The sequence below is a fragment of the Anas platyrhynchos genome, chromosome 21 (genome assembly GCF_047663525.1).
Source record: "Anas platyrhynchos isolate ZD024472 breed Pekin duck chromosome 21, IASCAAS_PekinDuck_T2T, whole genome shotgun sequence".
NCBI lineage: Eukaryota > Metazoa > Chordata > Aves > Anseriformes > Anatidae > Anas > Anas platyrhynchos.
In genome coordinates, this window is record NC_092607.1 from 8,821,304 (window position 1) to 8,834,618 (window position 13,315).

The 13,315-nt window shown below is 42.4% G+C and overlaps 1 protein-coding gene across 1 annotated transcript in view; it reads left to right on the plus strand.

The window, feature by feature from the left end:
* MMP24 (matrix metallopeptidase 24) overlaps nucleotides 1–13,315 on the plus strand; it is a 43,849-nt gene that overhangs the window by 18,054 nt on the left and 12,480 nt on the right. Inside the window, exon 5 of the mRNA XM_027442862.3 lies at nucleotides 4,218–4,379. Coding sequence (XP_027298663.1) covers nucleotides 4,218–4,379 — 162 coding nt within the window. The remainder of the gene's footprint in view (nucleotides 1–4,217; nucleotides 4,380–13,315) is intronic.

Below are 13,315 nucleotides of genomic sequence, written 5' to 3' on the forward strand. Positions count from 1 at the left end.
GTAAGTAGATCAGGGTTAGCATGATGATGCAGTTGATAAAATATAAAACTAACAAGATAAAGATCAGAGATTCACAGTTGCTCTGGTATTCTTAATCAGATGTACAGTATTACTAAATTGTACTTCTGCTGTCTTACAAGCTCTGGAGTTACACTTCATTGTGCTAGGTGCTCTACAGAGTCTACCTACGCTCATTACAGCTATGTGTACAGCTATCATGTTCAGTGGTAAATACTGATAGTAATATAACAATTTCCATAATAGTAGCCCTGGGAACTGTTATTGTAAACTGATAGGCATTTAAATAAATGGTTTTTGCTGACTTACAGAACTTGAACACCCTAGTATATAAAAACATTTGCCTAAGAAATGCATTGCATGAATGTTGGTAGTTAAAATGAATAAAACTATAAAAGAAGGCACGTGCTAGCAGTTTCATGAAAACCTTTCCCAGAATGTTTCTTGCCTGATTTAATAGCTGTTTCTCCAGCTGAAGATGCAAATAAAAGAAGAATGAGTGGTGGAGTACACGTCTAGAAGGAAGATCATTCATAAATCTGTTTATTTGTGTCTGTAGTGTTTTTTGTGTTGTTGCAACAAAACCATGGGTTTCTCATCTCTTTAGGAAAGGGCAGTATCTTATAAACAACTGGAGATTGCTTAACCAGAGAACTGCTTTTGATATGTCTCTATATTGCAATTTATCTTAAATCAGTCTGCTAAGAGGGGGTTATTCTAAACATATATATAGATATCTTCTAGTTAGGAAAATTCAACTTAAATTTACTTCTAAAGTTGTGTGTATTCTTTTTCTGGTGTCTGGTTTTTCATGGAAAGTAATAGAATTGTTAAACCAAACATAATTCTTAACCTCTTTTGGCATGATGATAATGAGCAATGATTTTATATTGTTGCAGGTGAGCTGTCAGATATAACTTTATCTGGTGATAGCATAGTTTTTGTAAGGAACATGCACCAGCTTTAAAGCTAATTTAACTGTGTTTATTTATGTTTTAGCGTAGCAAATCTAACTATTTCACTCAGTGAGCTAACTTACAAAAATGCCCTTAGTCTTGGGGGCTTATCCTCTACCTGGTAATTTTTAGTGAACTTTGGGATGCCTTGTGAGAATCGGGAAGGAGATGATGCTTGGTCTCTGACCAAGCAGATTTTATGGTACAAATTAGCAAAAAATGTTTTATTTCTCTGGAAAGCTTTCACTGCAAATACAAATTAAGGGTAGCCAGTTCCTTCTTCACCCTGCTTTATGACACAGGTGGCTGGTGTATACTGAATACAAGTTTAGTTTGTTCTTGTTGGCTTGGGGAGACAGGGACTGAACAGGAAATTAAGGAGCTTTATCTGATTGCCTGATCTTTCTGTATGAACAGACGAGTATCAAGCTAGTCTAATGGTCCTCCCTCCTGAGTTTTGCTCAAAAAAAAATGGACATTAATAGAAGAGTACTATTCAGACAAAAGCTGTGCAGAACATAGTCAGAGACCTTACTGCGTATTCAAGAACTGACAAACAATCTGAGAAGTCCAGGCTTCTTTGAAGGCTGCTGCAGATCAGCTAGATTTCCGCACAGTAATGGGTAACAGTGCACAATGAGACATTTCAAGTCCAACCTAAGGGTGGAGATAGGACCACCATCAGGCAACAATTTTAAAACTTGATGCCTTATTTTTAAAGTAGATCATAGCCCACTTTTGAAAAGGACAATGAGCAGTATGTTTTCTTTCATGCTGTGAAATTTCCTACCTTTCACAATGATAAAGAGGACTTCTGCAAGTTTGCAGATAATGTACAGTTTTGAGGGGTGGTTGATACACCAAACGCTGATGACCTGGATGACCTTCTTTACTTGACCCTGCTTGAGTAGGGAGGTTGGACTAGACAATCTTCAGAGGTTCTTTCCAACCTTGACCATTCTGTGAGTCTGTGCAGTTCTGTTTTCCAACTGTGGAGTGGGCTGGTATTTGTTTTGGGCAGAAACAAGTAAATGAAGGCTAATAAAACTGAATTTAAATAGTATCAGATATTATGCTCTTGATAAAGCAGCAAGGGACTTACGTAGATTTGTATGCAGACTTACAGTGAGGTAAATTCTAGATGTGCTGTCACTACAAAGACTCTTTAGATACTTCAACAAGAGATAGAATGCCACCATTTTGATGAGGAGAGTGTCTAAGCACTTAGCATGCACACAGCCCTCTTATTAAAGTCAGCTCTCTGCTGAGTGACCTTTAGTTGGAATCCCATTTGTGAATAGTTGTGGCAATGAAAATTATGTTTTCACAAGCATTTAAGTGATACAGGTAGCTAAGTCCTTTTATTGTCAATAGGACCTTGAGTCATTTAATCACTTTTGAACATTGGGTACATCTTCTAAACTTGAATATTTTTGAAAACTCATGAAGAATGATCAGTCCTCCAAACTTTACTGTGAAACTACTTAATGAATTTTATAACTAAGGTGTTGAACATTTTATTGACTTGTTCTGCACACATCAAATTTTCCAGCAATGGATTACAAAAAGTAAGTCCCCATTTGGATTTTTAGAATACAGAAAGTCTGGTATTTTAAATACTTATATGGCTAGATTTTAGCCCCCCTATTTCTTTGTATGTTTGTATTTGAACATTTATTTGAAACATGTATTTTAACATGGCAAATGCATATTCCCTCCAACTCAAATGTTCTGATGATTTAACCATTTTCGTGTGATATATATAACCAGATAAACATTATTTGATACTTACTTTTGGTAAGATGTCTTGAGATGCTGGTAAAGTACCCTGCTGTGAAGATTCGCAGGCCCCTGATTCAATGTTATCAGATTTTCTTGGATTACATGGAGCAAAAAGCATTTAAAAAGTGGAGATAGTTCTACACTAATCACTGTTCTACACTCCTGTCTGGGGAAATTGGGAAAACTCCTGTCTCAGGGACACCTCAGCCATGCACACAAATCTGAAGCTTTTTGCTGCTCTAAGATAGGTGTGGTTTGAAGATGCATGAAATGGAGATGTGCAGTTTGGAGATGCTGCAAAGCAGCCACAGAGCTGCCACCACCAACTGTGTTTTCCTGTGTCTGATTGCCAATGCTCTTGGTCTGTGCCTTGCAAAAACAAATAAACAAACAAATAAAAAAAACAACAGAGAAGGCCAATTCAACAATTCAGGCAGGGGGAAAGGCTCAGGCATTTTATTGACAGGGAAGCTCTTATTGTCGGCTGTGTCTTCACCACCTCACACAGACATTGCTTGTGTCACCTCCCATGTCAAGATGCCCTCAGGACATCCAGGGACCACTCTAGATCAAGGAGATGGGTGGCCCATATCCATGGGGCTGAAGAGGAGTGTATGTCTGTAACAGAGAGCTTAAGGTACCCCAAATTCACCCTTCTACCAGATAGGGCTCCTCCACCTTTTCTTTTCCTGTCAGGAACATGTTCCTTCTCTTCTCCATCCTTCTCTCTCCTGCCTTTGAGATTCAACTGAGTGTCACCAGCATTTTCCTGTGTGGCTCTGCCAGTGCTCACCTGCTGCTGCTGACATGGCAGTGCCAGGAGTTTAGCAAAGCAAAGCACACTGAGAGAAGCCTGTGCTAGAGGAGATGGGGCTGTCCCTTGTACCACAAGTATGTGGTGGTGAGTGTTAGCTCTAGTCTTCTGTGTCCTGCCTCCTCCCTTCATCAGCCTGGCTGGTGCATTACAGATGTCCATCAGGATTTGGTGGTCCAGATCAGATCAGAGGACGGCACGGGAGGACCCAGAAGGGGTGCCAGGCTCCCCTCCTGTCCTATGCCTTTGCTGATTAGCAGACTGGCAGCGCTCTCACCTTTCCTGGCAGCACTGGGATAAGGAAGCCATGGTATCTGAGCTGCCGATTTTATTGGCCATTTTCTGTAAACTCTACAAGAGAGTCTACAGCCAATATCCATACACTCCAGGCAGCTGCCTGTTTCAACTGCTCTGAAGGTGCTCCATGTGGCCATTGGTTAGGAGTCTCCTGCCCATTCTGTGATGATGAATGTTAAAGCCACACAGGCTTTCAGGACTGAAGCCATCTCCAGGAGCTGACACTGACACTGTGACCTGCTGTGCAGTAGGATAGAAAAGCAGTCGCTTCTTATGTGATGAGCAAGCAGGGCTTGGGATTGTGTTGAGCTGTGGCTGCATACTAAACCAGGTGTGCCTTCCTTCCACAGGGAACGATCTCTTCCTGGTTGCAGTCCATGAGCTGGGACATGCACTGGGTCTGGAACACTCCAATGATCCCAGCGCTATCATGGCTCCTTTCTACCAGTACATGGAAACACACAACTTCAAACTGCCCCAGGATGACCTCCAAGGAATTCAGAAAATCTATGGTGAGCAACGCTATCCACTCATCTATTTACACTGAGCCTGAGTGTAACGTGTAGTTTACAGATGCAAACAGGTATCACTCAAAATTTTTCCAGTCAGGATGGATTTCCTACTGTGGCTTAATGAGACCTGTTTAAAACCCTTAATCCACAGACAAATATCAGATGGTTGTTCCAATGGCAGTATCTTTGCACAGGTCAGGGTAACCATGATCTCACTGCTGCTCCATCCACTCTGTCTGTAGTATCAAGGACCAGAAAAAAGGGAAATTATGCAAATTGCTGTACCCAAGGGTTTTCTGTTAGGAACAGCCAGCACAAATAGAGGGGAAGAATTTGAAGGACCTGAAATATCAAGGAAAGCAAAAAGTATTTATGCCACCATTTTTTTCTCCATATACAGAAGGTAGGGAAAAGTAGTTTGGATCCACTTAGGGAACACTTCTTTTAGTCTCCTGCTGAACTAAAAGAACATCATTGTATAACATGCCACAAAGTTGTGGGTCAAGGAAATGAGAGAGAAAAGGAGATGGAGGGATTATGGGAAAAAGCCAAGGGGTTGGGGATGATACGGCGCCATGTGATACAATCATGGATATCAGGGTATGAGGACAGGGATTTCAGGGCGGGTTGGCTGGAGTAAACGGGGAGCAGGGGGAGATGCAGTTTGGAGGAGCCTCTGTTGAGGGCAGGCTGAGCTAGAAGATGCTCGCTGTGAGACTGTGAGGCGCTGAATCTGATGTAGTCTGTGGTCGTTTGTGGACAGTGTTTTGTCAAACATGCCTGATTTCTTTCTTTGAGGAAAGTACAAGTTTATCCTTACATTTACCCTATGTAGCTATGCAATATTCACAGCTGCATAACACCTGAAGTAAAATACTGGCTCCCAGTACCATTAGATATAATATGAATTACACATAAGAAAAAGAAAACAAACAAACAAACAACAAAAAAAACTGTTAGATGGTTGTCAGTTGGAAATCATCACAGAAAGCTGGTGTCTCTAAGGGATTGCTGCTGGGGTCAGCAGCAGACCCAATACTAGTCAGCCTTTACATGAATAATCTACCAATGAATTTTAAATTGCTGCTAATAGAATTTGTGCCAAGACCTGTAAGACTCTAAAGAAGTGCAGAGAGACTTCAGAGATCTAAACTGTATGTCAGTTGTTTTAGTCTGTTTTTTTTGCTTGTTTGTTTGTGACTGGAATGAGATTCATTTGTCCAAGTGTAGACGTATGGCTATGTCTCTGTCTGGACTAGTTTCTCTGACTCCTGCCTAGGCAGTGGGAAAAAACAAGCATTTGTATGAGTGCAGTTCATCCCCTCTGTAAGGCAGATAGATATTCAAGTAAAATCCAACATTTAAAATAAGATGGCTTGAAGTACACTCAGGGGGAGCTGCCTTTTTCCATTAGTGCAACTGAAGATTTCTCTTCAGTGTTCATTAACAGGATGAAGTTGTATGGCAATTGACAAGTGGTATAATTTAATTATGCATACTTACACACACTATGTACACAGATACTCTGGATGACAGAGACTCTGCATGGTTTTGAAATAAAGTGCTGGGGTAGTAGGCATTAAAGCTTCATTAAATATTATTCCTAAGCTTTCATTTCTGAAAGCTGCCATAATGTCACTACGCTGTTTCTATTTTGAAATACTGATTTACTTCCTGTGAATTAGAAAGGGTGAAAAAAAACTTTATATCTGACAATGAAAGTGCAATCAAGAAAATATGACTGGTTTCTCTATTTTCAGATACCTTTTTGGAAAGGAAACAGATGAGGAATTGACAGCCATATTTCTTCCACATTTGTGGTTCAAGCCAATATCAGTATAGCTCAGGCAGGGCCCCAGTGCCCAGGGCTGGGCTGCAATGGGGGTCCTGAGCCTATGGTTGGGGTGGGCCTGGAGATCATGGGTGAGGCTGGTCAAGGCCATTAAGGCCTATTAGTGTCCTTTGGGGGCTGACAGTTCGTGAGAGCACTGCGTGACCTCTTGTGCATGGCTGTAATGGAGCAAAAAGCTCAGCACTCTACTCCCCATGGCTTAACACCACCACTAGACTTCAAATGAGTTTTCACTTACCTAGTGACATTAAACTTTAGCCAACAACTATGTTTAAGATTCTCCTTATGCAATATAATATGTTTAAAATTCAAACTCATGTTGAAAAAAGCAGTATGAATGAATTACTATCTAGTTCAAGTGGTAATCAGGAATGAGTTTGTTGACTATCATGAAATCATGAAAGGCTTATCTCTGAGGTCTGTGAACTGAAGTGCATTGGGGTTGGTGTTGCTAGTTGTAGAGATACCTGTCCCTGTAGGGAGAAGAAGGAGCAGCTTCTGCATTAAGATCTTTGCTTCTTCAGCAAGAGATTTCATCCCTTAGCACAGAGTTCTGGACTGGAAACTACAGATTAGTTTATGTCTAGGTCTTACTCTTATGGGTCACAAAGAAAAGAAGATGCAGGTTTATGTTTCTCCCTGGAACAGAAGATATGAGAACAAATCCTTTCATCGGAACGCCTTAGAACTGAGAGGGGCCTGCTGAAATATCTTTCTTTGTAGCTTTAGCAGGAACATTCAACTAATGTGCTTTATTTCCACAATGCCAATCTGCCTCATCTTGCCTTGGGGATGTCAAAAGCTTGTCTACCAAGCACCTATCCAAAAACCAAAATGTCCTGCTTTGACATTTGACAATGTGATGCTTTGACATTATCTACAGAGCAGCAGCATGTGCTCAATAGATATTATGTAGGAGCATGCTGTGCAAAAGTCATAAGTCAAAAGTCAATAAGACATAGAGCTAATGCCTTGCATGTAGCATCCTTTTTTTTAAAAAAAGAAATTCAACTAAAATCTCCAATTTGTCATTCTACTGAATTTGCTAGAAAAAAAAAAGAACAAGGCTGTACTGAAATTTAAGTTCACTTTGTCTTCTTTTGACAGTGATGCACTTCAAATGTGTTTTTATGTTGTATCTCTATTTTCTATCCATTAGAAAAGTATATGTCTGAGTCTCTCATATAATGATTTGTTGCATGATTAAGTTATTTTCTGATGGTTTTATTTCAAAACTCACCTAGAGAAACAGCAGGTGATAGGAAATCTGATTTGTGCTTTTCTCTGGTTGGTATAAGGTTGATGTTTAAAATGTTATTTCCATTTATGAGCTAATGATGAAAGGGGCAGCAGCTCACCATGCGTAACAGAGTGGGCTGTAAAACAAGTCAGCAGGATTTCCATCTTCTAACAGGTGCTTTTTGAAGTTTGCGCCTTGACATAAAGAAGGAAATACCATGACTGTCCTTTGTATGTCTTTTTCAGAAGGATATCTCCCACTGTACTTTTGTGCCTGTGTTATCAGCAGCATGGCCAGGAAGGAATTAAACTGGAAGTAATACTAGTATGTAGGTCCTTTGGATATTCAGTTAAATTGACTGCCTCTTTTACTTGTTCTAGTGTTGAAGTCAGGGCTGCATGTAGATACCATGCAGATGGAGAGATGAGGCATACTCAGCCATAGCATTGTCACATAACCCGAATCGATCATCTTTCAATGTTGTTTCTTCTGTTCTTCATGTCCTGCTTTAAGCACTGTTTTGCAATGGGCTGTGGAGCAGCCTCTTATATTAGGAGTGACCCTCCTAACACCATGCCTGGGGTACAGAGAGGTCAACATGAGGTGCAGAAAAAACTCATATCTATATGGATACTTGAGCTGGTAAACCAGGCCATTACCTTCAAGGGCTTTTTGAAGCCTAAGGTCACAAAGGAAAGGTCTGCTGTCCACTCAAAGACAGACCAAAGCATTAAGCCTGGAGACAACCTCAAGGATCTCAATGCTCCCAAGCCCTGCTGAGGACATTAGCCTTACACATTTTTTCCACAGCCCAAGAGAAGATTTCCTAGTCAGTGCATGTGCTGCATCCCATGAGGGCTGAAGTCTAGGGTGGTAGTGAAAACCCTGCCAATGGCTGTCCAAGGAACAGATTAATCACCACTGGACAGTGCCACCTCTGACATCCAGGTATAGCTGATCAGCAGGTCCTGAGCAAGTAGCACCTTCTTCTGGTCCTTTTATTCCTGTGCAGCAGGCATAGGTTTCACAACTTAACTCACCTTTTTCCCAATGGCTTCCCATAGAGCAATCCTAGATCTGTATAACCTACATTTATGTGACAGGTGGCTTGTGATGAAACAGCAGAAAGACCTGTTGCAAAAGGCTCTAAGTTCCATGTGACAACACTGCATTGTGAGCGGGACCATCAGAGCAAGCTTTGCTGTCATGCAGGATCTAGAAACATTCGTATTAGGACCATTTTCTGATAATGGCCTCTGAAGGTGGTAAAAGTATGGAGTAACACTGAAGACCCCTGTGTATAGAAGGTGATTTTAGTGATTGTGAGATAGAGAAGCATGTTGTGCGTGATGAATTTGCATGCTTATAGTGTATCTCCCCATGCCAAAGATCAGTAATGACAGTCCTCTACAGCATTGTGATGGATGTTCATCTCCTGAAGGACAAGTACCAGAAGACAGAATTTGGAAGGGTAATTTTCACATGCAGAAATGAAGTACCTACTGTGAGAGATCCCAGCTCTTGAGGACAGAGTGAGTCTCCCTGTGACTGCTCATTCCATCTAGAGCTTCTGCTTTGCAGGGGCGAAGAAGGTGAGTTTCTGTGCTTGGTGAGCAGGTGGATGAGCAGTGGCAGGGACAAAGGTGGTAAGGTCCAGGTGAGTTGGAAGCAGACTGCACGCTATCTTACAGGTGAGCCCAAGGTCACACAGTTCCCAAAATCCAAAGGCACTGCGAGCCCTGGAGTCCCAGCAGTGTGGGCTTCAGAAACATCAAGGGCCACACAGATGCGTCCACTGAGATCACTGTTCTGTTTGTACTAAGGTATCAGTCCTCAAGACAGTAGTACAGAGGTTTCCAAAAATGTTCCTCTTAGTATTCCTTTCAAAACCTGTTACCATCTCTCCACTTCATTGGCAAACTGACAATACTATTTTCTTTCAAAGCAAAGAAGATGAACAGGTTTTTTTCACTGTGTCATAAAAGAACTAAGGCATGCAGCTGATCAGACAGTAGTATTATCTCTCCCTGTGTTATCTGTATTGGAAGACTGACTGGTAATGGTACAAATAATAGTGCTGCTTTTATTTTCTCCTTTTTTTTTTTTTTGGATGGTATAATTAATCCTGTGTCCTTGCACTCTTGCACTCTGCTGAGTGCAGAGAATAGAGACAAACTGTATCCTCATTCCCAGTGACCCTCCATCCTGTGTACTTACGCAGCAGCAGCTAGAAAAGCAATTGAAATGAGCATCTCTTTGAAGACTTAGGTGTTTCCTATACTACCAACAGCCTTTCTACAGCCTCACTTGTGTTCTTCTAGCATCCCCGAAACACTACAAAATGCTACAGGATGCTCCCAGATCTGGGACTTTTAGATCCATGCTCCACAGAGGGCAGGAGAAGGACAACATTTGTCAATAAGAGAACTGAAAAGATCTGCCATGATTACACATCTCTGGCATGCTACAGAAATACCAGATTCTCTCTCTCTGTTGCTTCCCTTCATGTTCACCTTTCCTTCTTTCTAGCGACTCTGTAGGACCCAGAACAAAACATCGGATTCCACCTCTGGTGCATCCACTGAGTCTCACCTGCTATACACCAGGTCTCCATTCCCATTCTTCCAAAATGCAGGCAGGGAGTAACCACCTGGTCCCCTGTGGTATCCCTGAGGCCCACATGACCCATGAAGGTCTCAGCCACGATGCAGGGACTCACCCGCAACCATGCTGGCCCTGGAGCTGTACGCTTTGGGCTTGAGAGGAGGGAGCTGGCCCACACTGACTAGCTGTCCCCTGGCAAAGCGGGGAGCCCACCCTTCTTAGGCACTTTCTGAGCTAAAGGAGGAGCACTGCTTTATGGTATGGCTGGGCAGGAAAAACTTCTTTCATCCTACAGATTTTTCGGAGTACAAAAAAGTGCTTTGTTTTGAAGTGGAGTGAATGTCAGGCTTCTTAATGTTTGTTTTTTTTCCAGAGGGAAACTGGGCTGCAGGTACCACATCTGGAGCATCTTGCAGAGCCCTAAACTCTCATCCTTCTTCTGCCTAAGGTCAGCCCAGGAATTTTGGACCCACTTTTATTGACCCCAAAGCAGAGAACTCAAATGCAAGGTGAATCACCTTGTTACAGAGCCCAGGAAAGCATTTCTTTTTGTTTAGAGCAAGGATTTCAGCCATGGACTCCTGGAGTCGTTCCTGAGTGTTGAGCTGTTGTGGGTGGACCATCTCTCCTCCCTGAGGTAGCTCATTGGCAACTAGCTCGTTTAATATGAGCAGGGACCTCTCTCTGTGGGGTCTGCAGAGCATCCCAGTGTGTTTCTCTCACTCTCCCATGCTCCTTTGGATCATACATTTTGATTTTCATCTGAAAAGCCTTTCCTTTGTACCTGCATAGATGGCTAAGTCCTGCAAAAACATGTACCTCACTGTTTTACAACCCTAAGTTCCCTGTATTTTATTCAAAAGCCTAACTTCCTGGCTGTAGTCCTGTTGGTAGTCTTATTCCCGGAGTGAATATTAAGAGAATAAAGAAATACCTTTGTTTGCAGGTGGATTGTTCTCTCCCCTGACCTGCAACAAAGGATGTCCTCTGCACTGGCAGGCTTGGAGAGCCGCTTGGCTCGTGCAGAGCTGGCCCTGATGGATGCCAAGCCGTGCAGGATGCCTCCAGGCGGGTGTTGTGCAGTTGAGGGAACACTCTGTCAATAGCCAGGAGGACAGTACAATTATATTTTGTCCTCAACTATCGACACAGTGGCTCCTAAATGCCTCCTCTCTCTGTGTTATCTTCACAGGTCACCTTGGTATTCAGATGGTCTGCGACAGAGGAAGCATGAAGGGAGGAGGCTAAGTGCCAGTGGCGGAAGTCACACTCCGAAGGTGATCTGCTGTGACCCAAAAGCTTTCTGACATTTTTTTTGCCTTGATTGTGATAGAGAGGAAGAAAGTCTTCTTCTCCACACAGTGTCTGTAAAATCCCAGCAAGGTGCCTCCCTGCAGAGCAGAGTTCCTGGCTCCAGGGGGTTTCTTGCCTGCTTCTTGTGTGGGAATGGCTGTAGGGTCAGCCCCAGGGGAGGGTTCGGCCCCGGTGCTGGAATCACACACAGTAACTAGGTGCAGACCAATGACCAGGTTCAGGCTCAATAGCAGACCCAAGCAACAGCCTCTCACTTAATTTTCTCTCAATGAGATTTGCTCTGACTGATTCTCTGAAGTTGTTTGGAAATGCAGTGATAGAGGCTGTGATTTGTGTGCAATACTGCCTGGTTAGTCATATCAAGGGTGGGTGTAATCAGTTTCCATAATAAATACCAAGGTGCCAGCATCTGTTAAGTAACTCTTTGTTCACGGTCATCTCTGCTACTCATAAAGCTGTTATATTCTGCCCTTAGCCATCTATTTTGAAAGCAGGTTACAGTCATGACACTAATGTAATAGCAATGATTGGCAAACTATATAGGGTCTATTCATTCTGCTTTTGTGCCAGGTTGGGCTCCAAAAGTGGCTCATATCTTACAAGAGAGCATCTTTCTTCAGCAATGGGCAGGCTGTGCTACTGCTTTCCATCCCCCTAACTGTAGACCAAATTTCAGTGGCATCTCAGGATTAATGAAAGCCTTTAAGAGTTGCAGGTGCTATTTTAACTTTCTTCTTCACTACAGAAGACTGTGACTTTGGGCACATAAGCCTTAAGAGAGATGAATGTGACTGCTGTCATGCAGCATGGGTAGGGTAGGCTGTAGCCTGGTGTACGAATGATCCTCGCTTTTGAATCTGAGCCTTTGGTGTAACAGAAAAAGCACCCCATGTAAACCTTCATCCCCATGGGAAGGCCCTCAAGCCATCCTTTTGCCCAGCAACATTCTGTGCTCCAGAGACATGCCATTAAAGCATCTAAGTGGGGCATCTCACTTGTCTTATCCCTTGTTTAGGGAGAAGAGAACCAAAGCCCAGGGATGCCCCCCCTGGGCCTGGCACCTTGAAGTTAGGTGTGGCAACAGTCGGTGCTGACATCTGTGTATTTGATTATGGATCAAGCCCAAGCACCTGCTCCGAAAACCAACCTACAAGAATGGCCTCTCATGTTCCTTGGGAAAGATGAACCAATTCAAGTTCTCCAAACCCCAGCTGTAAATGAAAGGCAGTACTTTTAATTCCTGGGGTACCTTTTGGCTGGAACAGTCTTACTAAAGATTGCAGTGAGCTTTTCATTTCCGGCTTTCCCTCTTTTTAATATTAAATATGCTTAAAACTAGCATGGTTTGAGCAGGAATCAAGTATGGATACATGCTACACAGCAGACAACACAAGATGGTTTGTTAGTCTTTCCTGGTGCTGTAAATCTGTGAAACAAGAAAGGGATTGTTTTTACCAGCTGCAGTCACAAATACAGCTACCGGGTGTCCAGCAGCAGGTATACCCTGCAAATCTTTGCGACTGCTGAAGCTGGAGTCCACAGCTTCTCTGCTCACAGCACATCCCCTTGTCCCCTCTCATTGCTGCCTTTCTGCCCGTCCCAGTACCTATCGCTAGTCCATATGATGAACCAGAATATCCCATTCCCAAATTGCCTGATTTTGCAGAGTTGCCTGTACTCCTATAGTTTTAACCCATTTCATTAATGCTCTGTTTTGTTATGGTTTTGATTCTTTCCATGACAATTCAGCTGTTCTAACAATTTAGGGATACTCATCTAAAAACAGACTGTTTTGTTTTGTGTTTGTTTTTTTTTTTTTTTTAATTATTTCTGTAAAAAGGATTTACATGCCAGAAACAAAAAAACAAACAAACAACAACAAAAAAAACAACTCTAATTCATTGAGTCTTGAATACCTCCAATGAT